General features: G+C 30.5%; 1 protein-coding gene across 1 annotated transcript; it reads left to right on the plus strand.

Moving 5' to 3' along the window:
- Nucleotides 1-11608: 11608 nt before the first annotated feature.
- On the plus strand, nucleotides 11609-16746 carry LOC147806674 (uncharacterized). Its single transcript, XM_087149701.1, has 3 exons — nucleotides 11609-12289; nucleotides 13376-15566; nucleotides 15974-16746. Exons 1-3 carry the CDS (start codon nucleotides 11609-11611, stop codon nucleotides 16744-16746), a joined length of 3645 nt encoding a protein of 1214 aa, XP_087005827.1.
- Nucleotides 16747-18966: the final 2220 nt, after the last annotated feature.

Genomic DNA, 18966 nt, shown 5'->3' on the forward strand with positions numbered 1-18966 from the left:
ATTGTGTGAAAGGTACGTTTTTGCAAAATTGTGAAAAAAAATTACAACCAGGGTCCGCTTTTGTGAATTTGTGCAAATAGGGTCCGTTATTGCAAAAAACTTTTTCAAGGAGGTTTTAAATTCTAAATAGATATTTTTAGAGTTAGAGCTGAATCATACTTCTTTTTAATTGCAGGGGTCTGTCCAGACATTTTGTAAAAGGTCCGTTTTTGCAAAATTGTGAAAAAAAATTACAACCAGGGTCCGCTTTTGTGAATTTGTGTAAATAGGGTCCGTTATTGCTAAAAAACTTTTTCAAGGAGGTTTTAAATTCTAAATAGATATTTTTAGAGTTAGAGCTGAATCATACTTCTTTTTAATTGCAGGGGTCTGTCCAGACATTTTGTAAAAGGTCCGTTTTTGCAAAATTGTGAAAAAAAATTACAACCAGGGTCCGATTTTGAGAATTTGTGTAAATAGGGTCCGTTATTGCTAAAAAACTTTTTCAAGGAGGTTTTAAATTCTAAATAGATATTTTTAGAGTTAGAGCTGAATCATACTTCTTTTTAATTGCAGGGGTCTGTCCAGACATTGTGTGAAAGGTACGTTTTTGCAAAATTGTGAAAAAAAATTACAACCAGGGTCCGCTTTTGTGAATTTGTGTAAATAGGGTCCGTTATTGCTAAAAAACTTTTTCAAGGAGGTTTTAAATTCTAAATAGATATTTTTAGAGTTAGAGCTGAATCATACTTCTTTTTAATTGCAGGGGTCTGTCCAGACATTTTGTAAAAGGTCCGTTTTTGCAAAATTGTGAAAAAAAATTACAACCAGGGTCCGCTTTTGTGAATTTGTGTAAATAGGGTCCGTTATTGCTAAAAAACTTTTTCAAGGAGTTTTTAAATTCTAAATAGATATTTTTAGCGCTAGAGTTGAATCATACTTATTTTTAATTGCAGGGGTCTGTCCAGACATTTTGTAAAAGGTCCGTTTTTGCAAAATTGTGAAAAAAAATTACAACCAGGGTCCGATTTTGAGAATTTGTGCAAATAGGGTCCGTTATTGCAAAAAACTTTTTCAAGGAGGTTTTAAATTCTAAATAGATATTTTTAGAGTTAGAGCTGAATCATACTTCTTTTTAATTGCAGGGGTCTGTCCAGACATTTTGTAAAAGGTCCGTTTTTGCAAAATTGTGAAAAAAAATTACAACCAGGGTCCGATTTTGAGAATTTGTGTAAATAGGGTCCGTTATTGCTAAAAAACTTTTTCAAGGAGGTTTTAAATTCTAAATAGATATTTTTAGAGTTAGAGCTGAATCATACTTCTTTTTAATTGCAGGGGTCTGTCCAGACATTGTGTGAAAGGTACGTTTTTGCAAAATTGTGAAAAAAAATTACAACCAGGGTCCGCTTTTGTGAATTTGTGCAAATAGGGTCCGTTATTGCAAAAAACTTTTTCAAGGAGGTTTTAAATTCTAAATAGATATTTTTAGAGTTAGAGCTGAATCATACTTCTTTTTAATTGCAGGGGTCTGTCCAGACATTTTGTAAAAGGTCCGTTTTTGCAAAATTGTGAAAAAAAATTACAACCAGGGTCCGCTTTTGTGAATTTGTGTAAATAGGGTCCGTTATTGCTAAAAAACTTTTTCAAGGAGGTTTTAAATTCTAAATAGATATTTTTAGAGTTAGAGCTGAATCATACTTCTTTTTAATTGCAGGGGTCTGTCCAGACATTGTGTGAAAGGTACGTTTTTGCAAAATTGTGAAAAAAAATTACAACCAGGGTCCGCTTTTGTGAATTTGTGTAAATAGGGTCCGTTATTGCTAAAAAACTTTTTCAAGGAGTTTTTAAATTCTAAATAGATATTTTTAGCGCTAGAGTTGAATCATACTTATTTTTAATTGCAGGGGTCTGTCCAGACATTTTGTAAAAGGTCCGTTTTTGCAAAATTGTGAAAAAAAATTACAACCAGGGTCCGATTTTGAGAATTTGTGCAAATAGGGTCCGTTATTGCAAAAAACTTTTTCAAGGAAGTTTTAAATTCTAAATAGATATTTTTAGAGTTAGAGCTGAATCATACTTCTTTTTAATTGCAGGGGTCTGTCCAGACATTGTGTGAAAGGTCCGTTTTTGCAAAATTGTGAAAAAAAATTACAACCAGGGTTCGATTTTGAGAATTTGTGCAAATAGGGTCCGTTATTGCAAAAAACTTTTTCAAGGAGGTTTTAAATTCTAAATAGATATTTTTAGAGTTAGAGCTGAATCATACTTCTTTTTAATTGCAGTTGTCTGTCCAGACATTGTGTGAAAGGTACGTTTTTGCAAAATTGCGAAAAAAAATTATAAACAGGGTCCGATTTTGCGAATTTGTGCAAATAGGGTCCGTTATTGCAAAAAACTTTTTCAAGGAGTTTTTAAATTCTAAATAGATATTTTTAGCGCTAGAGCTGAATCATACTTCTTTTTAATTGCAGGGGTCTGTCCAGACATTGTGTGAAAGGTACGTTTTTGCAAAAGTACGAAAAAAAAATTATTAACAGGGTCCGATTTTGCGAATTTGTGCAAATAGGGTCCGTTATTGCAAAAAACTTTTTCAAGGAGTTTTTAAATTCTAAATAGATATTTTTAGAGCTAGAGCTGAATCTTACTTATTTTTGATTGCAGGGAGACCAGACATTTTGTGAAAGGTGCGTTTTTGCCAAATTGCGAAAAAAAATTATAAACAGGGTCCGATTTTGCGAATTTGTGCAAATAGGGTTCGTTATTGCAAAAAGCTTTTTCAAGGAGTTTTTAAATTCTAAATAGATATTTTTAGCGCTAGAGTTGAATCATACTTATTTTTAATTGCAGGGGTCTGTCCAGACATTGTGTGAAAGGTCCGTTTTTGCAAAATTGTGAAAAAAAAATTACTACCAGGGTCCGATTTTGTGAACTGTATATATATATGCATACACACACAGAGTGGAACGAGTTTACGTTTTCCGTCGGACTAGCACTAAAAAAACGCATGAAGAGCGATAATCGACTTAAAAATTAAATTAAATATAATTTTTGACTGAGAAGAGAAAAACAGGCATAAATTGAGAAATTAAAATAGACAGGGATTGAAGAGTATGATAAGAAATTATAACAAGACAGTTAAAATACACTTACCCTAATGATGGCAAGGTTGGGATCCTCGTCAGCATCTCTTCTAGATCTTATCATGGAGAGCCTTGCCATTCTTCTGTCGAGCTCTCTGTAAGAAGGACACACAGACTATCATTCCCGCAAATAACAAATGATTTGATTACCACATCAGATAAATTATCAGTACATTATTTATCAGTACATAAATTATCAGTACATTATTTAACCCACCACATCAGATAAATTACAGAATGTGTCCTCAGCACAATTTAACTTGAAACCAAACTTGAAAAATAAATAAATAAAACAGTGCCATTGAGTGCTCATGTCACCGTTCAAAACTAAATATGCTGAGAATTAAATGAATTAATAACTTACGCTAATTAATACTTAATCACGAATAACTATTTAAAAAAGAAATAATTATTGATCAGTATTTAACTTATTAATTAGTAAATTATTATTTAGTAATTAATTAGTGGTTAATTATCAGTATATTATTTAACCCACCACATCAGATAAATTACAGAATGTGTCCTCAGTACAATTTAACTCAGGGTTCGCCAAGTGGGCCCACTTTGAAAAAACCCGCTCGGGTTTTATTGGGTGGGCCCACCTTGAAAAAACCCACTTAGAACGATAAGTGGGTTTTTTCAAAAATTTTTTTTTTACTAAAACTTATTGTTTCGTATTTATTTTTATATAATTTATTGTGCAGCATAAATTTTTCAAATGGAGTTGCATGATTTATATGATTAAGTTTTTAATATTAGTAAAGTAAAAGAAACTCGAATCTTCATATAATTTTATAGTAGGTGCTATTGAAAACTTCAAGTGGGTTTTTTCAAAAAGTAATATTTTAATGATATTAAATCAAATAAAAATTTAAATAATATAGTCTGAAAAGATCAATTTTTCAAATATAGTTGCATGCTTTATATATTAAAAAACAGGTTATTATTATTAATTCATATGTTTAAAAAAATTGAAAAGAAACAATTTTTTTCTTTTTTTACCAAGTGATACATTAACAAATTTAAACAGTTTTATTTTCTGGCTTTAAAAAAAAAAAGCTAAAACTTTTTATAAGAGAACTTTTTAAAATTATTTATCGAAAAATGAAATCATTTACCTAGTGTTAATTATTTGAAAACAAATGGGACAAGTAACTGATACTCCTTATAATTATACATAGTTCTAATTTCACTTTCTATTAATCTTATTATAAAAACATGCAAGACCATTAAATATTTATTTCAGTTTTTTATTTAACTCAAGTCAGATGAAATTTTAGTTTTTACTGATTATAAATATTTATTTCAGTTTTTTATTTAACTCAAGTCAGATGAAATTTTAGTTTTTCCGGATTATAAATATTTACAGATAATAATTTTATAATAGGTAATATCCATATGTTTAATAAATATAGTAAATAAATGTGTGTGAAAACAAAAAGATTAATAAACTTGTTCCTTTTATATTACTGCATTTATATTTTATAATTCTGGAGTTAAAAAATTATGAAACGTAATGTACTTAACAATAAAGAAGATTCAAATATGTACTAGTGATAATGCATTATTTAAACTTAATATAAAATACATATAACCAGGGCTCCCCAAGTGGGCCCACTTTGAAAAAACCCACTTGGTGGTTTTTTTCACAAATTGTTTTTTTTTAATTTGGTTCAAAAAGAAGTATCTCTTAATACTATAATTGGGCACATCGTTGAAGTTAACAAATATTTTAGAAATGTGCATCAAGCACATGGATGGGCAAATGAAAAAAACTGCTTGATGACCCAATGACCATATGATACTAGGTGGAATTCATATTGTGAGCGCATAAAAACTTTTGCCAATAATTACCATAAATATGAAGAGATTGTTCTTGAACATCAAAATGAATCTAATAATAATATGTCAAAAATATTAAATAATGTTTGGCTTTACCAATAAACTATCAATTGGGAAAAACAGATATCAATTGTTTCTGAAGCTTTAAAAAAGCTTCAATCAGAAAGCATTTCAATTTCAGAAGCTGTTGAAATATGAATTAACTTACTATCGTGTGATGAATTCAAACCCCATAAACATTTTGTAAAAATATTCAATCAGGCTGTTCAGCCACATCATTTATTAGCATATGCATCCTGGATCCCGAAACGAGGGGACAATTTTTAAATGATGAACAAGACCAATTAGCAGAAAACTGTCTTTCTAAGCATCATCCAGAATCTCTGCCACGTGTTATGGCATTCAAAATTTCCGATCCTGAATATTTTCCAAAATCAATGATGCTTGACACTGTTATTCAACAGTTTTCATCAAAAAATAGTGGAAAATTATGGCAAAAAAATAAATAAGTAAATAAATAAATAAAATTCCTAGCTTCCACAAAATTTCTGTCGATTCTTTTTTCTTTGCACTCAGCACCAGCATCCTCTGTCTCTATCGAAAGACACTTTTCAACTTTTGGTTTGGTGCAGAGTAAACTTCGAAATAGATTAGGAATAGATAAAGCTACAAAACTCGTAAAAGTGTATTACCATCTAAGAGAGAAATGTAGACACTTTGAATCTGTTGTATGATAATAATAATAAAGGAAAAAATGGACCTTTTTTTTAAGATAACACTTAACATCTGCTGACAATTTTTAACCAATTGGAGAAAGTTTATCACAATTAAAAAACAGTTAAAAATTAAAATATTACTTTTAAGATTTTCTAAATATTATTTTTAAGATTTCATTTGAGCACAATTTATTTTGTTTCTTTTAATCATGTTTAAAAATATTGAAAGCAAACAAAAAAAATTTCTATTAAATGATACATTAAACAACAATAAACAAATTTAGAGTTTTATTTACTGATTTTAAAAAAATAAGCTTTAATTTTTTATATATGCTTTACTATAATTTTAAGATTAATTTGTTTTTTGAAACTATAAAGTTAAAATGTATCTAAAAATGCATATATTTATCTAAATATTTGAAAAAAGGGACAAGTAACTGATACTCTTTATAATTATACGTAATTTTAATTTCACTTTCCATTAATCGTATTATAAAAACATGGAAGACCATTAAATATTTATTCTAGTTTAATTTTATTACAGGTAAAAGTCAGATGAAATTTTAGTATTTACTGATACAACACTATTTAATTAAAAAAAATATTTTCACAGTAAAATTTAAGAGCACTAAATGAAAAAACCCAATTTTCCCCGGGTTTTTTCAATAAAACCCAGGCAGGTTGGGTTTTTTCAAAAATCCCCGGGTTTTTTCAAACCCTGATTTAACTTGAAACCAAACTTGGAAAAAAAAATAAAAAAACAGTGCCATTGAGTGCTCACGTAACTAAACTAAATATGCTGAGAATTAAACGAATTAATAACTTACGTTAATTAATACTTAATCCCGAATAACTATTTAAAAAAGAAATAATTATTGATCAGTATTTAACTTATTAATTAGTAAATTATTATTTAGCAATTAATTAGTGGTTAATTATCAGTATATTATTTAACCCTTTGACTGCGAATTTTAAAAAATGATTTTTTTTGTCCCGTTTATTATTCAAAAGAACAAAATAGGCCACAAAGAAGGCAAATTTAGTATTTGGGATTTTTCTGACAAGCGGTTATCAATTTACAGGCAGGGACATATATGTCCCGGCTGCACTTAATGGTGGGATACATATGTCCCACCTGTGGTGATAGATTTACTACAAGCACATCTATCATTCTGGAAAAATTTATTATATGGACTTTTTTTACATGGTGGAATGAACCTTACATAAATCATCATAAAAATTAAGTAGAATATCATTAAATTTATAGAAACTAATACAATGTGGGAAAATGAAAATAATGACAACTTAGCACAACAAATTAAGTTTTCAAAATCCTACCAGAAATATACTTTTATTTCTTTGATTGATTATCAGAGCATGATTTATAGATAACATTGAAATATTTTTCATTGAATTATAAATGAGTAATTGAAATTTCAATGGCCATATTGCCAAACATAAAATATTACTCATCTTACCAACAAGCGAATTAAATCTAAACTGAAACAGTGTTACCAGAACTTAAGATTAAAAAGTAGCGAATGGGAGCTCCAAAAGTAGCGGATTCGAACATTTTGCAGCCCAAAAAAACTTCGTAACACACACACACACACACACACACACACACACACACACATATATATATATATATATATATATATATATATATATATATATATATATATATATATATATATATATATATATATATATATATATATATATATATATATATATATATACAGGGTGTCTCAGTTAAGCGTTTCAGAACTTCTAAGAGGGGTAGGGGGCATCCTGACGACTCGAAATCATATAGCAATGTGGGGTCGGAAATGCTTTCCTGAAGCGGTGGCGTACACAGAAGCACCATAAAGAAAAGAGACCGTAAGTGAAAAATCGCTATAATAATGCATTGAAAAAATTATATGGCCTCCTCGGTCACCCGACCTATCATGTCTTGACTTCTGGAGTCATATGAAAACACTGGTTTATGACACCCCTGTTGATAATGCTGGTTGCAAGAATCGCAGTAGCTGCCTGCGAGATATGCCTGGAGTATGGCAGAATGTTCGAATGTCCATGCGCCGGAGATGTGAGGTGTACATTGTAGCCGGTGGGAAACTTCGAACACTTACTTTGGCCCATGTACCATATATTTTTTTTCAATGTATTATTATAGCGATTTTTCATTTACGGTCTCTTTTCTTTATGGTGCTTCTGTGTACGTCACCGCTTCAGGAAAGCATTTCCGACCTCACATTGCTATATGATTTCGAGTCGTCAGGATGCCCCCTACCCCTCTTAGAAGTTCTGAAACGCTTAACTGAGACACCCTGTATATATATATATATATATATATATATATATATATACTAAATAGTCAAATTTAATATTTCGTTTTAACTCAGATTAAAGATCACGTGATTTATTTCTCTGGGAGATAAAACGGTTAATATTGGTTGGAGTTAAAGATTTTTTCCCATCATACTCGCCGTGCATTTTTCCTTATATGAGTGATTCTCACGAAATATGACAATTCACAGTCTCTTGCTTCAAGATCTAATACTATACTACAAAAAGAGCTTTTTTAAAAAAAAAAAAAAAAAAAAAAAAGCATTGCTGTTAGCATTTTAAAATGACTTTGCACTAGCATTGACAGTGTTGTATAATTAAAAAATTTAATTGAATATCAAAATGTTATTTTTCTGGTATGTCTTAAACAATATTTCCAATAATAACTAGCTTCAAACCTTCCGATACATTTTTCAATATCAATTTTTTTTATCTCAACCGTTGTAAGCATTTCTAGAATTTATGCAGAGGGTATTATTTCCAGAAAACTTTATTGAAAATAATTTTTTCTGTCAATAATTTGTCTTTCACATGAAAATCAGTCATTTTCCTGGCACTTTTTTTAGTAATTTATAACCAAAATAGATAGCGCCAGCAATCAATTATCTTAGGTTAAGAGATTGATTAGAATACCATCCTATCAGAACATGTCTAATTGCATGAATAAAGAACCAACGTTCTGAGTCAAAATGTATTTCAAAAAATTATACAAGGTGAGATGGTTTTTATGTTGTCATTTTCATGTCCTCTTGAAATCATTAATAACATAAACTATTTACATTTATCTCAGTTATTTAAAGAAATCCTGATGTTTTCTGCGGAAAGTAAACGGCTTAGGCCAAAATCTTAAATTAAAGTAATGTTAAATGCTGTAAAATGACAAAATTGTCATTATCTTGGCTGTCATTTTCCTGGCTTATAAATTACAGGACATTAACTCGGTTGTATAAAATTTTTTAAACACTATAATGTAAAGAGAGGGAAAGGAAATATTAACCTAATACCCAGTTTATGAAACATTGTAATATGCTCGTATGTAATTAAAGTTATTTATTTATTTGAAGATCGATTATTCTACACAATTTTATTCTGGACATAACAACAACAAAAACATTTTTGATTCCTTCTACAGTGGATAAAGTAATCTATTTTAACAATTCATGGTATATCTAACTCAAAGGCTTTAGGTTATTTTTTTTTTCAAAACACGGATAGTTAAAAATATAAAGGATAAACTAAGAACATCACTGTACAATTTAATTCTGTCATAGTCTTTAAACGTTGCTTGGGTGCATAAATTAAGGAATGTAATAAAGTGGTAAAATAAAATTATTTGAAATATTTTAAATTTAAATAATATTATAAAAAAATTTCCGATGTAAATTATTTTAAAATTAATTTTAATGTAAATTTTTATTAAATTAATTAACAAATTCCTAAGATTATCATTTTTATTGTAGGATTCGTTCATAAAGATATTAAAGTTAACTTTATTATTCGTGCTGACAAACAGACTGCTAATTACTTTATGTAGTCCGGGAAAAAAGACTGTGATAAAATTTCTTAGAATATCACTAATTCAAAATTGTCTGCTTCTTACCCAATATCTTCCAGACATTTTGCTTCCTCTGAAATCTTCAAGATTAATGAAATTTTACAAAGTTTTCTTTGTTTTAACTGTTTCTTAGCAAATTAAAGTGTAGTAAAATTTAAAACTATAACTCATTGTGTGCGTTACTCTCTCACTTTCATTATATTTAACTAATTTATTAAAATTGTTCACAATAATTATTTTTGGAATTTATTTACATAAAAAAGTCAAAATTAACTTCTCAACTTTGTCTTTTTTGAGTTTCTTAATTGAGTTACTGACTATAGCTTAAAATGACTGTTTTCTTAACTTCTAAGCTAATATGTCATTTTTCTGGCATTCAAAATTTGCTGAATTTCTATTTTATTTTTTTCTTGAGCAAATGTCAGTAAACAACACGACTGTCTGTAAGATATTAATAAAAGTAATCAAATAAACATATAAAAAAAATAATAATTCTTTTGACGAGTAAATAATAATAAATAAAAATAATAATTCTTTTGAATTTCAATGAGTTCCCATGCAGCATGAAGGGGCAAATAAACGTTAAAAATACGTTCGTTCGGTATAAGGTTTTGGACTTAACGTTAATTCTTTTGAAGACTTTAAATTTAAAGAATTTTTTTTCCCGAATTTTCAAGTTTTCAAAGAATCACCCATATATCTTTTCGATTTCACGAGTCTACGATTTGAAATATAGATATGGAAAGATAGTAGACTCCGAGCAGCAAAACAAATCATGAATTCACAACTGAAGCAGATGCGTTTTCAATAAAAAATGAGTTTCAATTTTAAAAAAAGGTAAAGAAACTGCTGACTTTTCGGAATAATTTTATAATGGGAAGGGAAAAAAATTTAAAGAAAATACTTCTTTAGGAAAAAAAAAGTAGCGCATTTTTAAGATTTGTAGCGTTCGAAAAATAATAAGTAGCCTAGGGGTGCACAACCTTTTTGAGTGAAGGGCCACTTGCACAGCAGGTTGGATAACGAAGGGCCGCACATGTATTGAGACATGTTGATGACTAATATAGTAATGTTTATTTAAACATTAGCGTTCTATTTTTTTATCAATAAACTTAGTAATATATTTGTAAAAAATTAAAGGTGTTCCATTTTTAGAATTCATTCAAAAGTAAAAAAACTTATAACATTTTTTTTACAAAAAAAAATTGCTGTTTTTATCATATGAACAATAGATTTATCAAAATAAATAAACATTGAAGAAAAGTTTTTTTTTATCATATCATGCAATACGAAAATTCATTTTAGAATTACGAGGCGCATTCAAAAAGTAAGTTTCTCAATTTTTTTTTAAAAAAGAATTCATACTTTCAGGAACATATTTATTGGCAACAAGTACAGCAATATTTCAGCTATTTTTCAACATAGCCACCACCAGAATTGAGACACTTGTCGTATCGTGGGATCAACTTTTGTATCCCTCTGTCGTAGAACTCTGCCGCCTGTAAATGGAACCAGCGTGTGACAGACGTCTTCAGCTCTTCGTCGTTGCCGAAAAGCTCACCGGAGGACAGGAATTTCTTGAGGTGCAAGAAAACATGAAAATTGCTGGGAGCAAGATCAGGGCTGTAGGGTGGATGATCAAACAACTCCGAGCCAAATTTCGTCAAAACAGCTGTTAAGTGACGCCAGAGGGCGTATGGGCCAGAGGGAAAATTGTAGTAGTAGTAGTAGTAGATGTTTGTAACTGCAACGATGAACCATCGCCACATCTCTCAATAAAATTGTTTTGTTTGAAAAAAGAAGATAGCTATTGTAAGTGCATGAAGTACCTACTTTCCATGTAAAAACATTGATTGATCGACCCTTGCTGGTCCATGTAATTCTTTCATACAAATTAAATATTAAGTTTATTGTTACAGTCCACTTTTCGTAATTTAGAATATTTCAAACACACTGACTCGATTCAGAAGTAATCGAAACGCACACAATGGTCCACGCCTAGCCGGAACTTTGAACAAATAAAAATGGATATTAAGACAGCGAATCGTCAGTGTGGAGCTTTGAAAGCTAAATTAACAAATTTAGAACATTACGTTACGTCAATTAAAGCAATGTCTGCGGTGGAAGAGAAACCAACGCTCATTGAATTAAATCATAAACTAGATAATCTCAAGAAATTTGAAACTGATTTGGAAAATCTACGGCTACAATACTACAAAATTGCAAAAGATGAAGATATAGAAGAGATCGATTCATCCCTGTTGGAGATTGAAGAAAGAATAAACAAAACACAGATAAGTCTTCTTTTATTAATTCAAAGTGTATCTAACTGTACTGGTATAAAAGATAAATACATTAATGAAGATAAACCAAAACTATTTCATTCTTCTTTACCTACTATTCCTTTTTCTATGTTTAATGGTGATTATGAAGAATTTAATAACTTTAAGTTAGCTTTTGAAAACTTAATCAATTGTCATACTTATTTATCAGATGCACAAAAGTTATTTTATTTACGCTCATGTTTACAAGGTAAAGCAAAACTAATTGAAACCAGTGAAGATACTTATGTTTCATTAATGAAAGCTTTAACCGAACGATTTGAAAATAAACGTGTTTTAATTGATACGCATATAAACAATATAATTAATTATCCTTCTATGATTAATGAAAATGCAAAGAGTTTACGAGATCTTTTAGACAGTGTAAACAAAAATATCAGATCTTTGAAATTGCTTAATTTTGAAAGAAATAGCCTTTCGGATGCATTGTTTATAAATATAATAATTCCGAAACTAGATAAAAATACCAGAATCCAATTTGAACTAACGTTAGAAACACAAGATATCCCGTCTTTAGACGATTTGTTGTTATTTATGGAAAAAAGAAGTCATGTTTTGGATTCTATCAATAGAAATGTGCAAGCGAAAACCTCTACCCCTATGAATAAACTTTCTAGTAATTCATTTCAACGATCAAAAAGCGCATTACTTAATTCTCAACCTAATGCATGTGTTATATGTAAAGATATTTCCCACTCTATTTATCAATGCTCCATTTTTAAAAGTTATAGTGTTTCAGAAAGATATGAACTTGTAAAGAAAAATAAATTATGCATAAATTGTCTTCGCCCAAATCATACTGTAGCTTTTTGCAAAACGAAAACAAAATGTTTCTGTAAAAAATCTCACCATTCAATGCTTCACCGGGATAATAATTATTTCATTTCGCCCACTCAATTTACGATTCCCGATGTGAAGGTCGCTCCCCCCTCTACCCCTCCTTCATCAAATATCGAAACCGCAAGCTCGGCGCTTCTCACATCTGGAAATTCAAATTTTGTTTTGATTAATACTGCTATAATTTACATCCAAGATTCGCATAATAAAAAAATACCCTTGAGAGCTGTTCTTGATTCTGCAGCCCAATCGAATTTTATTTGTAGTGAAGCAGCAAATATTCTAGGAATAAAAAAGGAAAAAATAAATATTCCGATTAGCGGATTAAATGACAGTTCTTTCAGCGTTAAATCTATTATGACCACTCGTTTATCTAATTTAAACGATGATTTCAAACGCTGTGTGGATTTATTAATTGTTCCAAAAATAACTGGACTAACCCCTTCTAGAACTCTAAATCTTTCTGATTTGAAACTTCCCTCTAACGTAACATTAGCTGATCCTCATTTCTATGAACCAAATAAAGTACAGATATTATTGGGAGCTGAATTATTTTTCCATTTTTTAAAAGAAGGAAAGATTTGTTTAAAAACTAACAACTTAATTTTACAGAACACTTGTTTTGGTTACATTGTCTCAGGAAGTATTGATTATTCAAAAACGGAAACAAATCTATTTTCAAGTAATCTTTGTTTTTTGACTTTGGAAGATATAAATAATTCAATTAAAAAATTCTGGGAAATAGAAGCGGTTGAGGAAAAGAAAATAATCAGTGATGAATTGGCTTTTTGCAACAAACAATTTAAAGAAACACATTATCGAAAGGATGACGGACGATATGTTGTTCAAATGCCGTTAAATTCTGATAATGTAGAATTAGGTGATTCTAAAGCTTTGGCATCCTTGCGGTTAGAACAATTATGGAGAAAATTAGAAAAAAATCCTAATATGCAAAAACTTTATTCTGATTTTATGCAAGAATACGAAGATTTAGGCCACATGGTTGAAGTAACATCGGAAGATAATTTGAATTTGGATTTTGTACTTCCTCATCATGGTATTTACAGACCGGAAAACTCGAGTACTACTCTCCGCGTCGTTTTTAATGCTAGTGCTAAATCTACAAATCAAAAATCATTGAATGACTTTTTGCTTAAAGGAGGTATCATACAAGATGATTTATTTTCTATTATGCTCAGGTTTCGAAAGCATTCTTATGCTTTTTCCGTGGACATAAAGAAAATGTTCCGTCAGATAGAAATTAACCCATCACAGACTCACTTGCAGAAAATTCTTTGGAAGAAAGGAAAGGATGAACCAGTTCGTGTTTATGAATTGAAAACGATTACATACGGAACTACTTGTGCTCCTTATCTTGCTCAAAAAACTCTCCAACAAATTGGCATCGATGAAAAAAGCAAATTTCCTCTTGCAGCTTCTGCAATACAAGATTTTTATATGGATGATTGCCTATCGGGATCATCTAATCTACAAGAAGCTAAAGATATTCAACGAGAATTGACACTAATGCTATCTTGCGGTGGAACGGAGCTCCACAAGTGGTGTTCAAATCATCCGGATCTGCAACTTGGGGATACGGAAATGTATCCATTTGATGATACACCAGAAGAAAAAAGTGTAAAGACTCTTGGAATGCAGTGGTTCCCTTCTAGCGACACCTTTGCTTACAAAGTTTCTGTGAATTCAAACCCATCCTATACGAAAAGATCTGTTTTGTCCGAGATAGCTCGCATTTTCGACCCACTAGGATTGGTTGGCCCTGTGATTTCAAAGGCAAAGATCTTCCTTCAACAACTGTGGTTGCTGAAAATTGATTGGCCTGATCCACTACCTCAATCCGCTGCTCAAGAATGGCATAAATTTGTATCAGCTCTTCCTCTACTCGAAAAGCTCAAGATTCCTCGTCATGTCATCATAAACAAAGCAAGTCAGATCTTTATTCATGGATTTGCAGACGCATCCGAATCTGCGTATGGAGCTGTTGTTTACCTCCAAAGTATCTCTCTAAATGGTTCTATCTGCAGCCACCTTCTATGCAGTAAGTCAAGAGTTTGCCCATTAAAGACAATGACTATTCCTCGACTCGAGCTTTCAGCTTGCCTTCTGTTAGCTCAACTTGTTCGAAAATCTTTAACTGCTCTAAAGTTAGACATAAACGGAGTAATGCTGTTTACTGATTCCACTATAGCGTTAGCCTGGATCAGGAGCTCTCCTCATTTATTAAAGACCTTTGTGAGTAACAGGGTTACTCAAATTCAGCATTTTACAGACACCTTTCAATGGAATCATATTTCATCTCAGAACAATCCTGCAGATGCCATTTCTCGAGGACTTTCTGTTCAAGAAATATTAGTGAATGATTTGTGGTGGAACGGTCTATCCCATTTGATTCAAAAAACTGACTTTCCACAACAAACAGCTGAGAGTGTGGCAGATACTCTCTATTTGCGTGAACTCAAATCTCCTAAAGACATTAATTTGAAAAAGTGCACTGCTCGTGATCCTAATGACATTCAATCTGTTTCTCTAATTACCACCAATGATAGATCCTTTTTAGAACAAATTCTTAACCTTTCTAACAGTTTTGTTAAACTAATTCGAATTTTATCCTTTATTTTTAGATTTATTCGTAATTGTCATAATCCAATATCTAAAAATAAGGGCTTCTTAACCATTGAAGAGAACAAGCATGCAGAAAATTGGCTTCTGCTTTCATTGCAGTCAGGTGAGTTCCAAGAGGAATTTAAAAGGCTCAAACAAGGTGAACAAGTTCCATCTAGGAGTAAGTTATCTTGTTTAAATGTATTCTTGGATGAAAATTCTCTAATTCGTGTTGGTGGCAGACTTAGAAACTCTTATTTATCGAATAATAGTAAATTTCCCATTGTGCTGCCCAGCAAGCATAAATTAACTGATGTAATTTTGAATCATTATCATTTGAAGTATTTTCATTTAGGTGCACAAGCACTCTTGTTTCTCAAGTTCGACAGAAATTCTGGCCGCTTAACGGCAGAAATAATTGTCGTAAAATTGTTCATTCTTGTGTGATTTGCTTTAAAAATAAGCCTGTAAGTGTTCAACAAATAATAGTAAAATTTAAGAATCAGCGTAAAGGAGTGTTAAATAAGATTTACGTAGCTGTTTTTATTTGCTTATGCTCAAAGGCTATACATCTTGATTTTGTTTCAGACTTAACCACTCAAGGATTTATAGCTTGTTTGAAACGTTTCTTTGGTAGACGAGGCAAGTGTTCGAAAATCATGTCTGACAATGGAAAGACATTTGTTGGAGCAAATGTGGAGATTAAAAAACTTTTGAAGCTTGTCACTTCCCGCGATGAAAACTTGTCTAACTTTCTCTCAAACGAGAATATTGTATGGGAATTTATACCCCCAAAATCACCTAATTTTGGGGGCCTTTGGGAAGCTGGGGTGAAGGCTTTTAAATTTCATTTCAAACGAGTGATAGGTGGCCAAAAATTGACACTTGAAGAATTTGTAACTATTCTAGCTGAAATAGAAGGAGTATTGAACTCCCGGCCCCTCATTCCATTGTCAGAAAACTTTGATGATTTTCGAACATTAAGTCCAGGTCACTTCATAATTGGGAGACCAATAAATGGCCTTCAAGAACCACTACTTAGTGATATCAAGGAAACTCATTTGTCCAAATGGCAAAGGGTAACTAAATTTAGTCAACAAATTTGGCAATTGTGGAAGAAAGATTACTTGAATAATTTGCAGAGTCGAACCAAATGGAAATTTAGTAAGGACGATGTAAAACAAGGTACTCTTGTTTTAATGAAAAATGAGCAACTTCCTGCCACACAGTGGTCAGTTGGAAGAATAGTGGAAATATTTCAAAGTAGGGATGGAAAAATAAGAATTGTAAATGTACGTATGCCTAATGGTAAAATTTTCAAGAGAAATGTCAAGGACATTTGTATATTACCTCTTGAATGAAAAAAAAAATTTTGTTTTTCTTATGCGTATTCTTTTTAGGAGAAATTATTTGAGTGAATTAATTTTTGTTTATAATTATATGTATTTTAATCAGCACATGTTATCCTATTGTATTTGTTCTCAATTTGTAATCATAGCAGAATTTAGTTGTTCATTATTTTTTATGATTCTAATAGTATTCATATGTTCTATGTATTCTATTGTTAGTTATATTGTTTATTGAAATTATGTAATTGAATTTCAATCGGGGGGAATGTTAAGTGACGCCAGAGGGCGTATGGGCCAGAGGGAAAATTGTAGTAGTAGTAGTAGTAGTAGATGTTTGTAACTGCAGCGATGAACCATCGCCACATCTCTCAATAAAATTGTTTTGTTTGAAAAAAGAAGATAGCTATTGTAAGTGCATGAAGTACCTACTTTCCATGTAAAAACATTGATTGATCGACCCTTGCTGGTCCATGTAATTCTTTCATACAAATTAAATATTAAGTTTATTGTTACAGTCCACTTTTCGTAATTTAGAATATTTCAAACACACTGACTCGATTCAGAAGTAATCGAAACGCACAACAGCTGCTGTGCGTCGAGCTGTATGTGAAAGAGCATTGTCATGGATGAGCACAACACATGCAGTAAGCATTCCACGCCTCTTGTTTTGAATGGCACGTCGCAATTTCCGCAGTGTTTCACAGTAACGGTCAGCATTTACTGTTTCACAACGTGGTTCCATTCACAGGCGGCAGAGTTTTACGACAGATGTATACAAAAGTTGAACCCATGATACGACAAGTGACTCAATTCTATGTTGCTATTTTGAAAAATAGCTGAAGCATTGCTGTACTTGTTGCCAAAAAATATGTTCCTGAAAGTATGAGTTCTTTTTTTTAAAAAAATAGGGAAACTTGCTTTCTGGATACGCCTCGTAAATTCTAATAAATAAAAAAAACTGCTATGCCCACAGAATGAAAGTAGGAAAAAATTTATCATAATTAAGTCATATAAATTCAAATTAAATATTTTAATTGTAGAAAATTTATAGGTTTTAAACAAAAGCCTAAAATAAAAGCAAAACTGTGATAGTATAGGAAAATAAAATTCAATGCTTATTTTGTAATGTACTTTATTATTTCATTTTATTAATTATTAGATTTTTTAATATCGTAAAAAAGTTTCTTTTTTTTATCGAAAAAGATCACTTAAGCAACAAAAAATTGAAATCTAAACTACAAACAGTGAGCAGTTTAAAAATTCCCGTTTTCCGCCATTTTATGAATTTCTCAAGTTGCAATAACATTGTATTTAAATTAGGGATGTAACGAGTATTTGGCCCTTCTGTGAAAAATTCAGTTGGTTGAATGATCAGTCAAATATTCGGCAGAATATTCTTTAGAAATGTATTTTTCTAAGTTTTTTTTATTTTTGAATTTTTATATACTTTTTTTTTTTAAATTATAATCATACAAGTCAATTTTGTCATTTTTTCGATACTTTGAGAATTGAGAAGGACTTTTTTCCATTTTTTGCTTTTTTCATTATAACCCAGCACTTTAACAGAACGTCTCATACTATTAATTTATTATCACTCTTTCCCTGTACTGTAATATAAATAACCAGTAACATAGAAAAGTGTGATTTTCAGTATTAAAGTTTTGTTTCTGGAACTAAGAAAAATCTGTTTTTTCTGTGTTTCTTTTTTTTCGGCATTTTTATTATGACTCAGCATTTTTTTTAAAAATAAAGTTACTAACAAAATTAATTTTATAGCAATTTTTTTTCTTCTAAAATTATGGCAATAAGAAAAATTTAAATTGCGATTTTCAGCATAAGATTTCCATTTAAAAAATTAAGAACGTTTTTTCTAACTTTTTATTTTCTTTAAATAAAAAAAACTTTTTTTAGACATTTTATTATAACGCAGTAATTTATAATAGCATTTCTGTTGACTTAATTCTTTTTTCTTGGCTTCTTCTAGTAATTGGAAAACTGAGAAGTTCAGCTTTAAAATTTTCTTTCAAAAATTAAGATTGATTTTTATGTTCTCTGTTTTGATTTTCGACATTTTCAAAACCGTTCTTGATTGGCCTCATTTTTTAGAGTTAATTTATTAATACGTTTTTCCAGGAAATATTATTCTGAGCATTGAAATTTTAGTTTCAGTGTTGCTATGCTGCTGAAAGATTTTGCTATTTGGCTCCAAGTGTACGGCGTTCAGTCGCTTTT

This window comes from Parasteatoda tepidariorum, chromosome 8 (assembly GCF_982258835.1).
Source record: "Parasteatoda tepidariorum strain Cologne lab strain chromosome 8, Ptep-v5.0, whole genome shotgun sequence".
Taxonomy (NCBI): Eukaryota; Metazoa; Arthropoda; class Arachnida; order Araneae; family Theridiidae; genus Parasteatoda; species Parasteatoda tepidariorum.

What these genes read in the sequence shown, in the direction of transcription:
- LOC147806674 (XM_087149701.1), top strand. Translation starts at nt 11,609, where the DNA reads ATGGATATTAAGACAGCGAATCGTCAGTGTGGAGCTTTGAAAGCTAAA. An exon ending in TACGAGATCTTTTAGACAGT is followed by an intron (nt 12,290 to 13,375) that starts GTAAACAAAAAT and finishes TTAATTTTACAG; the next exon opens with AACACTTGTTTTGGTTACAT. An exon ending in TGAACAAGTTCCATCTAGGA is followed by an intron (nt 15,567 to 15,973) that starts GTAAGTTATCTT and finishes ATTTTGTTTCAG; the next exon opens with ACTTAACCACTCAAGGATTT.